General features: G+C 40.1%; 1 protein-coding gene across 4 annotated transcripts in view; it reads left to right on the forward strand.

Annotated features, from left to right (window-relative positions):
* RLF (RLF zinc finger) overlaps positions 1 to 17,926 on the forward strand; it is a 41,684-nt gene extending 23,758 nt beyond the window's left edge. For all 4 annotated transcript variants that reach the window (XM_080380689.1, XM_080380691.1, XM_080380692.1 and 1 more), the window contains 4 exons: positions 5,268 to 5,470; positions 7,798 to 7,934; positions 10,122 to 10,263; positions 12,774 to 17,926. In XM_080380689.1, coding sequence (XP_080236815.1) covers positions 5,268 to 5,470; positions 7,798 to 7,934; positions 10,122 to 10,263; positions 12,774 to 17,513 — 5,222 coding nt within the window. In that variant the 3' untranslated portion in view covers positions 17,514 to 17,926. The remainder of the gene's footprint in view (positions 1 to 5,267; positions 5,471 to 7,797; positions 7,935 to 10,121; positions 10,264 to 12,773) is intronic.
* The last annotated feature ends 126 nt before the right edge of the window (positions 17,927 to 18,052 follow it).

The following is an 18,052-nucleotide window of genomic DNA, read 5'->3' on the forward strand; positions in this document are numbered from 1 at the left end:
GGTGAAACTGCCATTTTATCCTTCAGTACAACAGTTTCACAGATTGTCTTCTGAAGTGTTGTTGTAAATGGGTGCTATTTCAGTCACCTAAAACTTAGTTTCTTTAAATTGCTTGTATTTCATGCTTTGGGGCTTTGTGGGGTGTGTCTGAAAAGCATTCTTGGTTTTTGCTGTTGTGGGCCACTGGTAAACCAGATGTGAGAGCAGCCCAGTGTGCCCAGCTTGTTTTTGTGAACTGGTAGTGCTTGTTAATGATCATCAGATGCTTACTTGAATCAAAGATGGTGAAAATGTGACATGTTCTTGTCTCTCTTGATTAAAGGGGGTTTTAATTATTTTTTTTTAATGTACTGGCCCTGAAAAAGAACTGACATCAACTGTAAATATGGCTTACCAAATTTCTTTCAGCAAAAGTTTCATAGCAGCTTAGGTTCTGTCTGCTGCTTCTATGCTGTTAATAAATAAAACTGCCACGTGTCTAGGGTGGTTGTTGCTGTTTTGTACTGTCAGCTGGCTCAAGATGTTTAATTTGGGCCTGAATATTTGCTGGAGAAAGGGGCCACACACAAAAAAAAAAAATCACTGTTGCTTACACCTTTGAAATGACTAAATTGTATGAGCATCCCAAAGTGAACATAATAGATGCTGTTCAGCAACCTTGACCTCTGACATTCTTCTATGCCTAAGGAAGCTAGCTTTAATTCTCTGATTTAAAAATATTTTGTTTGTTTAACAAGTAGTGTCATGCAGGAAGAACAAAGAGGTTAGGGTGAGCGTTCTTGCTGTGTGCAGCAGATCAATGCCAACATCTTGGTATATCTCTGTTGACATGAGTTGACTTGTAGGAAAGCCGGGAGAACTCTCCACCACACTGCTATTGTAAAATGTACAGCCTTCAGTGTCACTTGTGCGTAGTTAACATGCTGTACTGCACTTTAGCACGTTGTTGTTCTGTTTCAGAGGTACTTTCAATGGAAATGCTCACCCAAGATGCTCTTTCTCTCGAACATTTCTCATACTGATCGCAGTGTTTTCATGCATTAGTGCCATCCGTGCTTTATAAAGGCTGTTATACAATATTGTCGTATAACTTAAACACTTGCAGTATGAGATGAATTTTTGGGTGAGAGGGGGATCTCTTATCCTGGGACCAAAGAGCAAGGGTAAGAGAGCCCATGGTATGTGTGGGGTTTGAAGCTGCACCGACCCGTTACTATTATAAAGGCTTTGGAGGAGGGGAGGGTTTCAACATGTCTTTGCGTTGATTTTTATGGCCAGATGGTTTAGTACTGAGATGTTTGGTAGAATACTGGGACAGAACAGACAACAGCAGGAGGTCCTAGGAAGAAAAGGAAGGAGAAAACCTGTTCATGGACATGTTTGGAAACGTAACGGATCTAGGATTGAGTGCAAAGTTAGGCTCTCTGAGGGGAAAACAACGCTTCTGAGCAACAGGCAGCAAAATGGGGTTTTGTTCCCTTTTCAGGGAAAGGGAAGTTGTAGCAGGCAGGCTGCTGGAAAAGAATAGACGCTTCAGAGGAAAACTGAGTGCTAAGACAGAAATAAATCGCTAGTGGGATATCTGACTGTTACTCCTACCCTCATCACTTACATCTGGATGACAGAGGAGCTCGGGTCATTTGCCTCCCTTGCATGGTTCCATACACGCTCACTTTGGTGTGGAGGAATCTGCCCCGGGGCACAGACCTTCCACCCCTGGGGGAGGAGGGGGTGCGTGTTTACTGCCCACTCCCAAAGATCGCAGCAAGGTGAGACCCTCTTGTCCATACCAGCAGTGAGTCCCTCCTGTATCGTTGGCAAGTTTCTCTCAGCTGTGCTTAAAGATAAACGTGTGACTGTTGACCTGAAAACATCAAATTTGTCTGACTCGCTGCACATACTCTTAAAACACTCCCCATGTCTTGACTAGCTGGCTCCGACACGCCGCTGAGAACTCCATTTGAGCAATTGCTGGGTGCATGTCTAGCTGTGCAATAAGAAACAAGAGGAATCTAGATCATTCTTAGAGCAGGTAAATAGAGTATCTTATTTGTTCCCAGCACTACTTCTGTTATTCTTGCGGGCCTGTTAAAAAAAAAAAAAATTATTCTGTGAGCCGGGAGCTGTGGAAGCAGGACTACAGAGCTGCTTTGTATGCTTGTGGGTGCTAAAATCTATTAATGACATGCACACCAATAGTGTGTTTCACCTGGGTGGATGACTTTATTCTGATGCTGAGTAAGAAAGCCTTCGTAGGGTTCTTCCTTACGCTGACCTCTTGGCCACCTTGTTGGGGTAGCAGTCTTCTACATCTACAAGTAGGATGGACACTGAAGCACTGTTATTTTTGATAATTTTTCGAGCACGGTGTTATATACAGATGTAATTTTTAAGGAAGAGAGGAGGCTTGTTTCCTAGCAACTGGAGGTCTTGCTGCAGACTATCTCTTTGCCAGCCAGCTTTTTTTACCTTCTTCGTTGAAGTCACTTTAATGTGAAATGTCAGTGTCAGCTATGTCAAGAGTTTACTGCTCAGAGGCTTTTCCTGTGAAAAATGGAAACCATTACCAGAGACATGAATCTTAAAATTATCTCTAATGGTCCACTAATGAAACTTCTGCAGAATACTGGTAAGTCTCACTATAAGCATGTAGTATGTACTTGGCCCCTGAAATGAGTTTTCTGTTTAGGTGCACATTGTAAGCCTTCTGCCAGCCAGCCTCGTGTCTGTTAGAATGTGTTCTTTTTTTGTTTGGACATAATTTAAGGGCAGAAAGCATGAGAATTTCTTGTTTTGTATTATGTACAATCCCCTCTTTCAGAAATTTACATCCTCCTGGTTTCTTAGCTACCCGTCTCACACAGTAATAATAAGATACTAACATAGTGAAAATATTTTTATGCAATGGCTCTTCCACTAAGCTGTTATTCAGAACGTTTCAGGCATTTCCATAATTTCTTCTATAAATCAGCAGACAGTTTGTTCCTTGGTTGATGTGTATTATTGCGTGCAGTGTAGGAATGTAGTGACAACTCCTTAATTCTCAAGGGTCTTCGGAAATATGTACAATCTGGAGACTAATATCAAGCCTTTCTGTAGGTGTTTGTTAAGCTGGAAGTAGCACCGTAGCTGTCTTGAAGATACTATTTCATCAGCCAAGGCAAAGTGCGTGTACTTTAGTAAAGCTTTTGAAGCTGTCTCTCACTGGATAAAGTGTCCAGCGTACAGCTAGACGAGTCCACGATAATTGGATGAGCAATTAGCTGATGGGTTGGGCTCAAAGAGTTATAGTAAATGAGTTCACATCAGGCTGGCAGGCACTCACCAGTAGGGTTCTCCAGGGCTGAGTTTTACGGCCCGTGCTCATTCATGTTTTTATAAATTATCTGCGTGCAGAAGTCGAATGTACGTGAAGTAAGTTTGCTGATGACACTGCGCTAGGAGCAGCTGTGGCCTCCCTCGGGGGTAGAGAGGCCTTACAGAGAGATCTGGGTAGACTAGAGAGCTGGGCAATAGCCAACTTTCTGAAATTCACCAAGAGCGAGTGCCAGGTTCTCCACCTGCAACGGGGTAATCCTGGGTATATGTGCGTACCTGGGGACGAGAGTCTGGAGAGCAGCCCCATGGGAAGAGCTCTGGGGGCTGGGGTTGATGGCGAATTGGATACAAGTCAGCAACGTGCCCTGGCAGCCAAAGGGGTCCGCCGTGCCCTGGGCTGCAGCGAGCAGAGCACAGCTCGCCCATCGCCCACCCTGCGCTGTGCTGGCATGGCCCCAGCTGGAGCTGTGCGCAGGTTTGGGCACCTCAGTGTAAGGACGCTGGTCTGTTAGGTGTGCCCCGGGGAGGGTGACCAGGATGATGAAAGCCCTTGAGGACAAGGCTCAGGAGGAGCAGCTGAGGTGGCTTGCGTTGTTCAGCTTGAGGAGAGTCTGAAGGGTGAGCTCCTGGAGGGCCGCACTGCGGCGAATGAAGAGACGGGACGCAGCTTGATGCAAGCAAATGTCAATTTATTGTACAGAAGCACGAGGTTTTATAGACTTTCAGAAGCTGCGCGTTTTAAACAGATTGGTTCTTGAAGCTAAGCCTTGCATACCAGAGGCAATCCCTGATTGGTGGTTAACTGCCAGCAATTAACAGCAAGGTGTTACCTTTCCTTGGCGCCATCCGTCTCCCACTCCCCTGTGCTCTGCAAACATGCCTCATCATGTTAATTGTTGTCTAGACAAGCTCGAACAAATTCCCCTCAGCTAACTGATTGCCGCGCATGGTCCTAGTTTGCAGACCGCTCCTGCACCGCACCTCCCTCAAGGTGGGCAGCGGTGGGGAGGGGCTGATCTCTGGTGACCAGCGGCAGGACACAAGGAAGGGAGATGAGGACGTTCGGAACTGGACACCTGGAGAAAGCTCTTCACCGAGAGGGTGGGCAGTCTCTGGAACAGGCTCCCCGGGGCAGTGGTCGCAGCACCAAGCCTGTCAGTTCAGGGAGCGTCTGGATGATGCTTTTAGGCACACGGTTTAGTTTTGGGTATCCTGTGGATAGCAGGGAGCTGGGTTCAGTTGTCCTTATAGGTCCCTTCCAACTTGAGATAATTCCGTGGTTCTGTTAAGTACCTGGGAAGAGAATCAAACAAAATCTGCCAAGTTTTTAATCCGATGAAGTGAATTTTAACTGTTTAGAAAAATAAGCTGAAATTACATTTTTACTGTTGAATTAGTTGATCAAGTTTTATAATGATTAGTTTTATTTGGTAGATCTTAACTTAAGCCTAGCATGTATTAAACACAATTCTTCCAAAGTCCCGCAAAGACAACATTTTCACTGTCAACTTCATTTTGTATATTTTGCATTATAGAATCATTTAGTTTGGAAAAGACCTTTAACAACTTGGGTAGAAAAATCTCCAGTTGAAAAGTGCATAATGCTTTGTTTGAAATATTTTTGGTTCTTTGGAATATGAAGCTACAATTAAAAGCTGAAGATCTTGAATGTCATCTAAACTACTGGTAACTTGTTCAAAACACTGTATGGTCTGATCGGTGTCCTTTAGCCACTGCTGTGGCACACTTCCTTACTGGATGCTAGCTTTTGGTTGGGGAGGGGGTGTCTGTCTTCTGTACCCCAGCATTCTCTCTCTACATAGGTGGTCTGAATTTGTTTGGGAGAAGATATTCTGTTCATTGCTGTCACTTTGATTTATACAGCGAGCCAGTTTCAGTTGTCAGCTGTAAATCGGTGTATTCACAAAGATTTTTTTTTCTTTCCATAGCTAACAAGTTGATTACACGAGAAGGGCCTTCCTTTCTGCAAATGCGAATAAAACATTTGATGAAGTCAAACTGCATCCCGCAAGCTACTTTCTTGTCAAAATTGTGTGCAGATTCTCCAGAAATTGCAAATGTTTCATCTTTTCGCCAAGCCTACATCACATGTGTGTGTTCTATGCTGCCTAATGAAGACTCCATTAAGGAGGTTAGTAATCCATAGTCCCTTTTTAACGTATCAAGCATTTGAAAATTTATTTCTGCAGTACTAAGAACTGAGGCTGAAGAGTGAAACTGTTGCAGCAGAGTTGTGAAAGAGATGATCTGTTGCAGGCTGCAGTAGGAAAGAACATTTGTATGAACTGCTGGTGTAGATGAGTACGTATTCTATGCTTGCATTCAAGTTTTTAGATGTGTTTGAAAGCTTAAATAAAGCTTGTAACTGGCTTTATTTCCATTGAACGATGTAAATTAAACTATTTAAATTTAAGTAATAATAATTAGTAATTTATAATTGAAGTAGAATTTCTATAAATAAATCATCCACCTTACAAGGGGAATATGATTGAAAATCTGTCTTTTCTGACTCAAATACTAGTACTAGAGCAGTTACTGGTCTTCTAGTTGTTCTGACTTAGTAAAGAGAAGTTTTAAAAAAACCAAACCCACAAAACAAACAGACAAAACTCCCTTTAGAGTTGTTGCTCCAGAACTCAAACTAGTTAGTCTTCATTTTACAGTAACATAGTAACAATTTGTGTTAACACGTTGCAGTCATAACAGCAGTCATAGGGCTCTTGCCTCTGCCTCTTGATCTCACACATCATCTGTTGCTTTGTCAGTCTCACTGTTCTCGTTAGAGTTGTGGGGGTTTGGTGCAGCTTTAAATGTGAGACTTGAACATTTTGAGTAAGACTCTGATAAACTGGGGGAGCTTCACATATCTATTAAAAACCCCACAAATGCAACTGATGTCTGCACTTCCTGAGTGAGTGGCAGACTTGTTTGGAGTGTTCTTGTTACACATGTAAACTATTTAAAAGCATTCCTTTAAAAATATTTCTTTTGAAAAATAAATATTTGGATAGGTGTAGCCTCAGACTGTCTCTTCAGTTTGCTGTAGGAGCAGTGAAAGCGTTTAACAGCTCACTGCGGGCAGGATGGTACTGGAGGCGTTGGGGTTATGTGGGTAACTTGCAACATGTGCTTTGGTGGGGTTGGCTGCTAACGATGAGTGGCAGAGAAATCACATTAGATTGTGTTCAGTTTTTAGTTTCATGTAAGAGTTACGGTGTAGCTGTGTCTTTTACCTGGATACTCAAAAAAGTCTTTACTTGCCAGTCAAGTATAAAAGCGAGAACACAGATTGATTAATCAAATCAAATTATGCTAAGCACTTAATTAAACCTCTTGCATTTCTGGTACCTTGGATTGATCCTAAGACACACATGTAACAATGTGACTATGAAATTATTTGTTCACAAGAATTGCTGCTGCTCAGCGAGAGACATGGAAAGTAACAGAATAAAGAATTGCCGTCTGGCTTACTGATTCCAATGTTTGGCTTGAATTTGTCAATTTTATTGAATCAATTAGAATGCTCATTAAAGAGGTTCTCCAGCACAGTAGTTAACAAGTAGTTAATAAAATGCTTGTACTATTGCAAAAAAGCATGTCAGGCCTGTATAGAAAACTGGGGTACTATACCTGCTTCTGCTCTTCCTGCTGGATGAGATGGCTGTGAAAATGAGTTTGGTATATTTTAACTTCCCTTTGTTCTTTCTAGATCATTATTTTTCATGATTAATAAGAGGCTTGAATTGTTTATAGTAGCAACAGCTTGATTAAAGTAGATGTTACTTCAGTGCAATCTGTTCTGTGAGGTGGAATAGATCCAGTGGAAAACATGTATTGAAACCAGTGTTGGCTTAATATGAAAGGCACTTCGTAATTACTGTTGTGGTCTAAAATACTTGACTTATAACCAAGCTAGTGCCCTGGTTTGATACATGACGAGGTACTACCTTTAAGTACGCTTTTCAGAGCTTCCATGGGATTTCTCTCTTCTCTAACCACTTCTATTTTTAACATCATGTTTTGGAGTGTGATTGTTCAGAATCGGCACATACGGACAAAAAGGACAAGACACTGGCTTTTTCACATCTCTTGATCTTTTTGGACCTGGGTTTCAGTTTTCAAAAAGAAAGAAAACGGGTGCCTTCAAGTGCAGAGGAGGATTGGGAAGTTTTAGATATACTGTTGCCTGTATGTAAGTATTTTGCTGAGCTGCCCAAAATGGAAGATGGTCCCAGAGAAAACTAATACTGAGAAGGGATCAGAACTAACATACGTGAACTTCTTGTGCCGTTCTGTAGCTGAAAGATGTGGTATGAGCTCTGGGTATTAAAAGGAGACTTAGTGTTTTGTTATGTGTTTGTGAGACCATTTCCTTTGAATACAGTAAACAAGCATTTCTTCTGTAAACGCTCTGACCGTAAAGTGCCTTTTCTTTTAATTTTCTTTTCTTTCTTTAAGATTGCAAAGGTAGATTGCAAAGAAGTACTGGACATCATATGTAATCTGGAATCTGAGGGACAAGAAAACACTGCATTTATTCTTTGTACAACATACCTTACTCATCAGCTTCAAACAGCAAATGTGTATTGCTCTTGGTAAGTAATAAGTATTACTGCTACTCCTAACTATTCCTCACTGGCTTCAGTGCAAGTGAGTTGAGTAATATATAGTACAAAAATATGTAGAGAAAGTGGATGTATCTTTAACTTGAGAAGCGCATCAGACTGAAGCACTTTCTAGATAACTTGTGAAAAAAATAAATAAGGATTCATCTTGCTACAGTAATAGAGCAGCTAGACAAAAGTAATGTTTAAATTGTTGAAAAATGAGACAGTACTCATATTGTTGGCATTAATAGTAATGCTTCAGCGATATAGTAGCTCTGAGTAGTGGATCAGTGCTGTCTTGGTTGATATTAAACTCCTAAGCTTTGTGGTTGTAGTTAGGTTCCTCCCTCTTGAGTACTTAGACCCATGATAGTGTGATACCTTTTTTTTCCCCTTCCTCTGTAGAGATGTAAGTAGTACCAATGTGCAGAGGCAGCATCCTTTAACTTTTTCTCTCCCTGCCTACCCCACCCCCCTGCTCCTAAAAGCCGCCTTATAGTTCTTCATATATTTTTGCAGTTTCTGTAACTCTGGGAATTGTAGTACTAGATCTTGGCCAAATAGCCACTGTAAAACATCTCTGCCCTCATAACTAGCTGGAGATCCAAAACTTTTTCGCATCTCTGTTTCAGCAGCGGCAAACTGCTAGAGCCGAAGTAGGGAAGCTATTTTCTGCCCCTTAAAAAATGAATTTGTAGTTTCAGCTTTCAAGGCATGGCTGAATGTTCTAGATGAAGCTTGATGTTACCAAACATCTGGAGTTTATCTTGGGAACTGGGACTTGGTCAGCTGTGGCATGTTCATCTACTCCACATTTTAAAGCCGTTAAGGAAAGTTTTCACAGCACTGAAGTGTCAGCAGGTTGATGCAGTTCACCCTGGTCTGATCAGCCGTACAAAAAGGCCAGAAGTATTTGCATGTTGCTTCTGTTTCAGGCTAGAAATGTCTTTTTAAGCAAAAGCATGCCTCGTAGAGGGAAACGAACTTGTGGAAGACTCAAGGCAGCAGAGTCCAGCACACTTGGAAGTTCTAGGGGCTTACTGTTTTTCACTACCAAAATGTCATTACAGATTAGATTAGAGCCATGTCCAAAGAGATACAAGGCTGAAGTCCATCCCCTGTTCTCTTTTTAAAGAAAAAACAAAAACAAACAAACAAAAAAACCAACAACAACTAACGTTCTTCCAGGGTGAACTACATGATTTGCTGTTGTCCAAGGAGACTTGTTAAGCAGTTCTGTCTAAAAGCTGTATCCCTAGGGTGGAAATGAAGAGAGTTGAACTTCACCTTCACCTGTAGCTGAGACTTTTGTACTATTGGGACTGGAGAGCAGACTTCACCAATGAGGCATTTAGTTTTACAGAATAACATTTATTTCTTTTGTGACAACTGTGGGCAATTATTTTTGCTTGCAGTACAAAGACTGAACTGAAACTAGTTAGAATTTCAATGAAACTTTCAGGTCCTGTAACTCACGGCTGAAGGTGAAAGCAAACTTAGGTTTATATATGTTATTCCTCACCAAAACTGGAGATTTTGCAATGATTGTTGCTGATAATTGTAAAATAATATGTAATGCTACTTTTAAGACTGGAGGTATCTGTCGTGCTTGGAACTTTATTGAAGTAATACTGCTCTGGGCAGTAGTTCTGAGCTAGCTGATTGCTTTATTCTCCAAGGAGAGATAAAATACTGTCATCTTCTAAATCTTCTAAAGCAGTGAGTGGCAGTTACATCATTTAAATGTAGATGTCAACATCTAAGCTACTTGCCTAGTGGGAGAGAAGTGGCTACTTTACATTACGGTTCATCTTACCTATTTTAAACTTTTGTGTGAAAAGTTAAGGCTCTAAGGTGGGGTGGTGCCTTTCTTGTCTGGAAAGGCAGTCTATGCAGCTAAGCCATAGATGCCTGCAGTAAGCGAGATTAATCCTGTTGCCAGTGTCTTTCCCCATTAAATAACAGGAGACACACTGTGTTTTGATCTGATGCTTGTGTAGGAGTAAGGCACAGTTCTCTTCAGCATCTCTTTGAGATCAAGACCCAATTGAAGCGTATTCTGTTTTTTAATAACACTTAAATCGTTGTGGTCAACTCTGAACTAAAGTGTGTAGACTATGGACAAATTGCGTATATCTGCATTTTTTTTTACATTCAGCTTTCAACTCTTTGCAGGGAATTGACGCTTTTCTGGAGCAAACTGCAGAGAAGAATAGATCCTTCTTTAGATTCCTTTTTGGAGAGATGTCGTCAGTTTGGCATCATTGCCAAGACACTACAGCATTTATTTTTCTTGATAAGAGTCATACAGTCTGAAGTAAGTAAGCTGCAGTCCAGAGTTTTTGGATGCAGACAGAACTGTTTACATTAATTTATTGTTAATAGGTCTACTGAACTTATATGAAATATAGTTTATTTCATTATTCATACTTTCTGATTAAGTGCCTAATAACTTACTAATAAAAATCTCTGAGCAATGTCTGCCATTTTAGTTTTGTGTCAGCTTGACACAATGAAGTGACCTTCAAACAATGTGGAATGGTTTGGTTGTTACTCCGAAAATACAGTCTGTCAGTCTTTTGCAAACAAAACATGGCTGTGTTTTGATCCGATCCTCGTTTAGAAGCGAGGCACAGCAACAATTTTCTGCAGCATCTCTAAGAAATGGAGACTTGACTAAAATGTCTCGTATTTTTGTGTTCTGAGAAAGTATCTTTTCCTTAAAATGTGTGATACCATCACATCTGGACTTGTACCTTCTGTCCTAATGCATATCTAGACAGTTGCAGGAAGGTTCAAGAAATGCTTAACAGAAATTTCTATAAAACTGCAACCTCTGTTTGAGCAGTAATGGAAAGACTTTAATTGATCCATCTACCCAGGAGGCAAATGTAGCATGTTTTCCTAAGCAAAGCGGAAGGGGTAGCTGTGGTTAAATCTGGGTAGCTGCTCAGTAGGATGTATCTGTCTTCCTTGGATGGCTACTCTGACTCCTGGAATTGGTTAGGCTGAAATTTCCTGTGTCTGGTCACTATATGAAGCCAGATTCGTGGAAGGCAATTATGAATGAGAATTAATCAGGCACACTTTAACAGAGGAGAAAATAAGTAAGCTGATAATAACAGGATTTTAACTGTTTTAGTAACTGTATTAGATGGATCACGGGCCTTAAATTAGATACGGGATTTTCCCTTAGGAATGTCACCATTTCCAAAAGATTTCAGATATTTCTTCCTGACAAACAGTATAGTTTTGCACATGTGGAGTAGAATTTCCCACATGAATTGCAGTTTTATGAATGTTTCAGTTAACAGTACCATCCCAGATTTGCTCATCTTTTTGCATTCTTATATGGAGATGAGTTAATTCAGAGTTAAGGCATCAAATGGATTATGGATGAAACAGGGTTCCTTTTTTCAATTAAATTTCTCTCTAGCTTCAGGTTCCTTTGCCTGGGAGTCTTTCACTGGCTAGAGTTAATGCTGTGAACGAAATGAGTTATCAAGTGTGATTTGATAAGAAAAAAGCAAGTATCAGATCCCTATGGTAGTCACAGTAGAGATGAGAAACGTTACATGATTGTCCTTTTGACAGACCATAGAGAGTCTGGAACTCTAATTTGGCATAGGTGAATTCCAGCAGTGATGGCACAGAGAAGCGTTTGCTCCAAATTTCTCTGAAGTTGGCCTATTTCTGCTTTTAAAATGTGTGTGAATGGGCACTTTATATATAAAGCATAATACATTGTTAATTATGTAACAGTTCTTTCTGTGTTTCCTTCTAAACCATATTAAAAAATCTTGTCCTGGAGAAGTAGGGTTTTCATTGCTGTCTAGCAAATTAATGCTGTTATTGAATTAAAGAAGTATTGCATGACTTGCAATAGGTCATGCACAGCGAGTATAAGAGCTTGCTAATTGTTTTAACTTGTTCTTAGTTCTTTTGGATTTTTACCATCTGAGCTGGTGTGGGTGTAGTTCTGTTAGCCACATGTCATCTCTCTGCACTATTCATAAATATTTTAACTGTTACTTATCTTCACTAATAATGACTAAATAGTTATTTAATGCATTCAGATTGTTTATGCTGAAAAGTATGATTTTGGAACAAGGTAACTTTCCATTTTGTCCATGTAAAATTTGGAATGTATCGGGGTTTTTTAAATCAGCATTTGAATTATATTCGTAGGTATCTTCCTGGTGCTATTGAGCAGCACCTTAAAGTTGCATAGACTCCTTAGAAAATGTTTGGAAGTGAAATGCCAGTTACCTTCATGAATCATTTCTGGTACTGTACTGCTTATGCTCTTGAAGGTTATTTTGTTTCAGGGTGTAAATTTACATTAATTTCCTTATTACACAGTACAGCACCTTCTGAATCCATATCCTGTTAGGGTGCTGCAGAAGGAATGTGTGTGGAGACTTTACACAATTCTCTGACTTCAGTTACGATTGAGAGTCACTCAGTGAAGAGAGAGAGGGGTCAGAAGGATGTTTTGCAACATCTAATGCCTAAACTCGTTTGTGTGACTCTTCCACAGAGTGCCCTAAACATGAAGTGGCTCCCCTCGCTTGCGAGGTAGACCAGGTTCCTCATGTGAAATAAACCACAACTTTTTGGAGTGTGCAAGTGACTTGGGCACTTAACTCTCAGAAGCCTGAGAACACTCTGAGCAGGCTGTAGTCTGTTGGATGCTCTCATTGCACACTTTTTTCATAGAACAGTTCTCGAGAAAATGTACTTATCGAAGAAAAGTAACATTTGTTTTGTGGCTGTTTGGTTTTTTTGGGTTTTTTTTGTGTGGTTTGTTTTGTTCTTTTATAACAGGCAGAAGAAGCAGGACTTGCTGTGTCTGTTCTGTTATGTGTGAGAGCCCTTCAGATCAGATCAAACGGAAGTGATGAAATGAAGACATCAGTATGTAAAACAATTGCATGCCTTTTACCAGAAGACCTTGAAGTTAGGAGAGCTTGTCAGCTCACGGAATTTTTACTTGAGCCAACTTTGAGTGGATTTAATGTGTTGGAAGAGCTCTATATGCAACCAGATCAAAAATTTGATGAAGAAAATGCAATGGTTCCAAATTCACTCCGTTGTGAGCTGCTGTTAGCTTTAAAAGCATATTGGCCATTTGATCCTGAATTTTGGGACTGGAAGACTTTAAAGCGACATTGCCTTAAACTGTTAGGAAAAGTAGCTTCTGATTCAGAGGATGATGCAAGTTGTAATATGTCGATCAATGAAACCGACATGTTAGACACTTTCTTTAGTGACTATGATGAGACTAAAGATCATAAATATTATGATGGAAAAGACACAATGAACCACCCTAAAGAAAAAGCAAGAGTGAAAAAACCCATTGGTTCTTCAGAAAGGTATCAGAGATGGCTTCAATACAAATTTTTTTGTGTGCTCTGCAAAAGGGAGTGTATAGAGGCTAGAATACTGCATCATTCTAAGATGCATATGGAAGATGGTGTTTATACATGTCCAGTGTGTACAAAAAAGTTCAAGAGAAAAGAATTTTTTGTACCACATGTAATGGAACATGTTAAAATGCCACCTAGTAGAACGCACAGACCTAAAAAGAAAATCATACTGAAAAAAGAGAGATCACCACAAAAGACAACAGCTTCCAGCAGCCCGCCTCCAGCGTTTCAGGAAAAGTCAGATCAGCCACAGCTGCCTGAAAACTTTGAAAATGACACACACGAATATGTCACGTTCAGCCAACTGGAAAATTGCCAGCTCCAAGACAGAGACATATATCCGTGTCCCGGAACAGATTGTTCTAGAGTATTTAAACAGTTTAAATACTTAAGTGTACATCTGAAAGCTGAACATCAAAACAATGATGAGAATGCAAAACACTACTTGGATATGAAAAACAGGAGAGAGAAATGTGCTTTCTGTCGCCGACACTTCATGACATCCTTTCATTTGCGGGAGCATGAACGTGTGCACTGTGGGCCTCAGCCGTATATGTGTGTGTCAATGGATTGTTACGCTAGATTTGGGTCAGTTAACGAGCTTCTCAATCACAAACAAACACATGATGATCTTCGTTATAAATGTGAGCTAAATGGCTGTAATATTGTTTTCAGTGACTTAGGGCAGCTTTACCATCATGAGGCGCAGCACTTCAGAGATGCATCGTACACCTGCAACTTCTTTGGTTGCAAAAAGTTTTATTATTCAAAAACCGAATTTCAAAATCACCTTGCAGTGCATAATATTGAAGTCTCAAATGGGGAAGTGAAGCAGACTTTCAAACTTGAGGCGTCAGTTTCAAAAGACAAATGCAGTTATCTTCCAGAGCCTCAGCTGCTTGAACAATCTGAAAATTCCAGCCTGAATGATAACTTGGATCCCTCAGGCTCTCAGGAAGTTCCGCAGATTAAGGAGGAAGCTCTCTCTGATAGTGAAGATCTAGACAGTGAAAGTAATTGCAGTCTTCATTGTGGGGAGCACAGCACAGGTGCTGCGGTAAACCAAGGCCAGGTGTCTCCTCTGATGATTGAAACAATGGTTCACAATCAGGCGGTCCCAGGTTTTCTCCTGTCCCAGGAAGAGGTCTTCCATCCAGCAGATGTGAAACAACAGTGTTCCAATGTGGCAGTTGGCTTTGATGAAAAAAATCTTTCCTGTGGTTTTGAAGGCTGCTGTTCTACACACAAAAATTCCAGAAGTATCCAAAAACACCTTCGCAGACCCCATCCGTATAATTTTAAAGGTAAAAAACATACAGAGATGAAAACTAAAGACTTTCTCGATCTGATGAGTGACACTCAGGACAGCAGATTCCCTGCAGACATTACTACAGAGTTAGGTCATAATTCAGACACAAATGCTGACTCTCCAGAAAGCTCATATTGTACTATAGATGGTAAAGGAAACAATGGCCTGAAAGAGGAAACATGTCCTTCTTCTCCAGAAACATCTTTTTATGACAGCTCTAAAGAATCAAATATTGAAGATAACATGTTGGAACTAATGTTAGGCTTGAAACACCTAAGCTTGAAAAATTCTAACATTCAGAATTCTTCAAAACACAAGTCTTATTTGGGCTCCTTACAGTCCTACTCATCTAGGGATGCCAAGTGCCCCGGGTCTGTAGATGGAACTACCTCAAAATTTCAGCTTCAAGAGCAACAAGATAATTTACCCAGCCAGTACCTTACTCAACTGGCAGCTAAACCCTTTTTCTGTGAATGTCAAGGATGTACGTGTGAGTTTGTGACCAGAGAAGCTCTCCTAATGCATTACGTTAAAAAGCATAACTATTCCAAGGAAATGGTTCTTCAGTTAAATATGTTTCAGCATCGGTACTCGCCGTTTAAGTGTCATATTTGCCAAAGATCATTTACAAGAAAAACACACCTTAGAATTCACTATAGAAACAAACATCAAATTGGCTGTGAGAGGGTCACTCACAAGGTCTGCTCTAATGAAAAATTTGATCCTGTAGGTTTATGTACAGGTGACATGCGTAAAAATAGCGGTGTTCCAACACCTGTCTGCGCAACCAGCATTGAATTCAGTGAACATTCGGACTACTCAGAGCAGCTGTGTCATCCGAAGAAGGAAGACACTAGTTCTGAGACAGATTTGGAGTCCAGTGAAGAGACAGACAATAATGTAACAAGAAAAACATCTAATACAGCTTCTCTGGACAGTCACAGGGAAGAACTGGAAGCAAGACAGGGAAGAGGAAGCAAAAGAACAGTTGCTAAAGGAAACTTATGTTACATATTGCATAAGTACCACAAACCATTTCATTGTATACATAAAAGTTGCAACTCTGCATTTACCAACCAGAAAGGTTTGATTCGCCATTATAGAACTGTTCACCAGTACAATAAAGAACAGCTCTGCTTAGAAAAAGACAAAGCAAGAACAAAAAGGGAACTTGTCAAATGTAAAAAAATATTTGCATGCAAATACAAAGAGTGTGGTAAGCGGTTTTTATGTTCCAAATCTCTCGCTAAGCACTGTAGTGACTTCCACAATGAACACTTAGAGGATCAAAAACTGCTTTCTGAAGCTGAATCTGCAAGATTTGTTTGTAACCAAGCCCATTGCCCTGCTGTATTTTATACCTTTGATAAGCTTAAACAGCACCTAATAGAAGAACATGACAGTGAAGAGAAATTAAACAAAGATTTTGAAATCCATTGTGACCTTAATGGCTGTGATCGAATTTTCACTAATTACAGTCACTACTCTCAACATGTGTATTTCCGACATAGTGAATATTATGATAGTCTCTTTGGAAATCAGAAAGAGGAGGAAGATAATCAAGATAAAGATAAAAATGAACAAAGTTATTTGAAAGATGGTGTTGACGTAAGCAAGCAGAATGGGAAGCAGGTAAAAGAAAAACCTAAACGAATTATCAGGAGTAGAGAAAAGCATTTGATGAATTTCAAAACAAAAGAGGAAGCCCTACAAATGTGCAAAGAGAAATCTAACCAGACCCAGTACCCTTGCATGGTTCAGGGATGTTTGTCTGTTGTCAAATTGGAAAGCAGTATAGTGAGGCACTATAAGCGCACACATCAGATGACCAATATGTACATAGAGCAACAGATTCAGAAACTTGTTGTTTGTGTTAAATGTGGCATAATGATTGAAAAACAGTCCTGCTCCGGAACCGCTTTAGACTTGGATAAAAAAGGTGTAAAAGAGGATAAAGCAGCTAACCCCGAGTGTGTGCAGGAAAGTGAAAAACCTCTTGTTCCAAATACTGATCATGATCCTCAAGATGTGAGCAATGACGACCAAAAAAGATGTCCATCAGGTGGTGTGAGTTTTGATGCCAGTGCCTTTATGTATTCCGGCACTTTAAAATGTAACCACAGTTCAAAGAACACCTGTTTTGAAGAGTCTAACATCAGGGAGACAGTTATGTGTAAACCTGAAGATTTCCCTGAAAATAGTGAAAGAGAGAATAGCTCGTACTTCTCCAGTTTACAATTAGAGTTGCCAAGAGAGAAAGACCCAGAAGGATGTCAAAATAGTGCAGTTAATCAAAATGCAGAAAGAAATGTATTTTGTGCTACAAAAGACAAAACTCAGAAGCCTCCAGTGTCCAAATTATTTGATTTAAAGACATATAAACCAATGGGGTTTGAGTCTTCATTTTTAAAATTTATTCAGGAAAGCGAGGGAAAAGATGACGACGACGACGATGATTTTGATGAGGTAGTAGAATGGGAGTCTCCTGAGCAGTTGCCAGCAGGTAAAACCTTGGAGAAAGAGGGAGACGGTCAAGGGGAGACACCAGTAAATAACTTTGTAAATGATGAAAATGTACTCGTAACCCAAAATAATCATGGGCAGCTAACAGAAATCCAGCCCTTGTTGTCAGAATCGTCATCTGCCCCTTCTTTAGAAAATTTGAGGGCAATCTTGGACAAGGCACTAACGGACTGTGGAGACCTTGCCTTAAAACAGCTTCATTACTTAAGACCAGTAGTTGTTCTTGAAAGATCCAAGTTTTCCACACCCCTCATAGACTTATTTCCAACAAAAAAGACAGATGAGCTTTGTGTAGGAAGTTCGTAAGTAGTTTTGCTTAGAGCAGATTGCCTTCACTACTGCTATATGGGGAGAACTTCAAATTAGAACAGTAATTGTTACAGTACACACTGTTTAGGTTAGTTTAGACTGTTCAATTCCATGAATGTATATTATCTGTCAAAATTATTGGCCAAGTTAATTTAGCTCCCCATTTTTTTCAGTGGGCTATGCCGATATTGGTGCTATTTAACACATCAGAATACTGGGGTCTTCCTCTTGAAGAGTAAACGTGCATGATTGTATATGGAACAAGTACTAGGGTACCAGGGTTTGGGGGATGATGGAGTTATTACTTGACTTGAATGTGCACCCTAGGGTGCTTTGTGTAACATATTGTACACTACAGCATCTTATATTTTTTGAGTTATGAGTTTCAATAAATTACAGTTTTTCACCCATCTGTTTACTGTACAATAAATCTTTAATTTGGTTTACTTGTAATTGAATTTGGGACCATTCTGAGTGCATTGGACAATGTTGCTTAAGTTTTATGCATTTGTAGATAATTTATAAGACTGATAAAA

The sequence above is a fragment of the Falco punctatus genome (assembly GCF_963210335.1).
Source record: "Falco punctatus genome assembly, chromosome: 3".
In the NCBI taxonomy this organism is placed as follows: Eukaryota; Metazoa; Chordata; class Aves; order Falconiformes; family Falconidae; genus Falco; species Falco punctatus.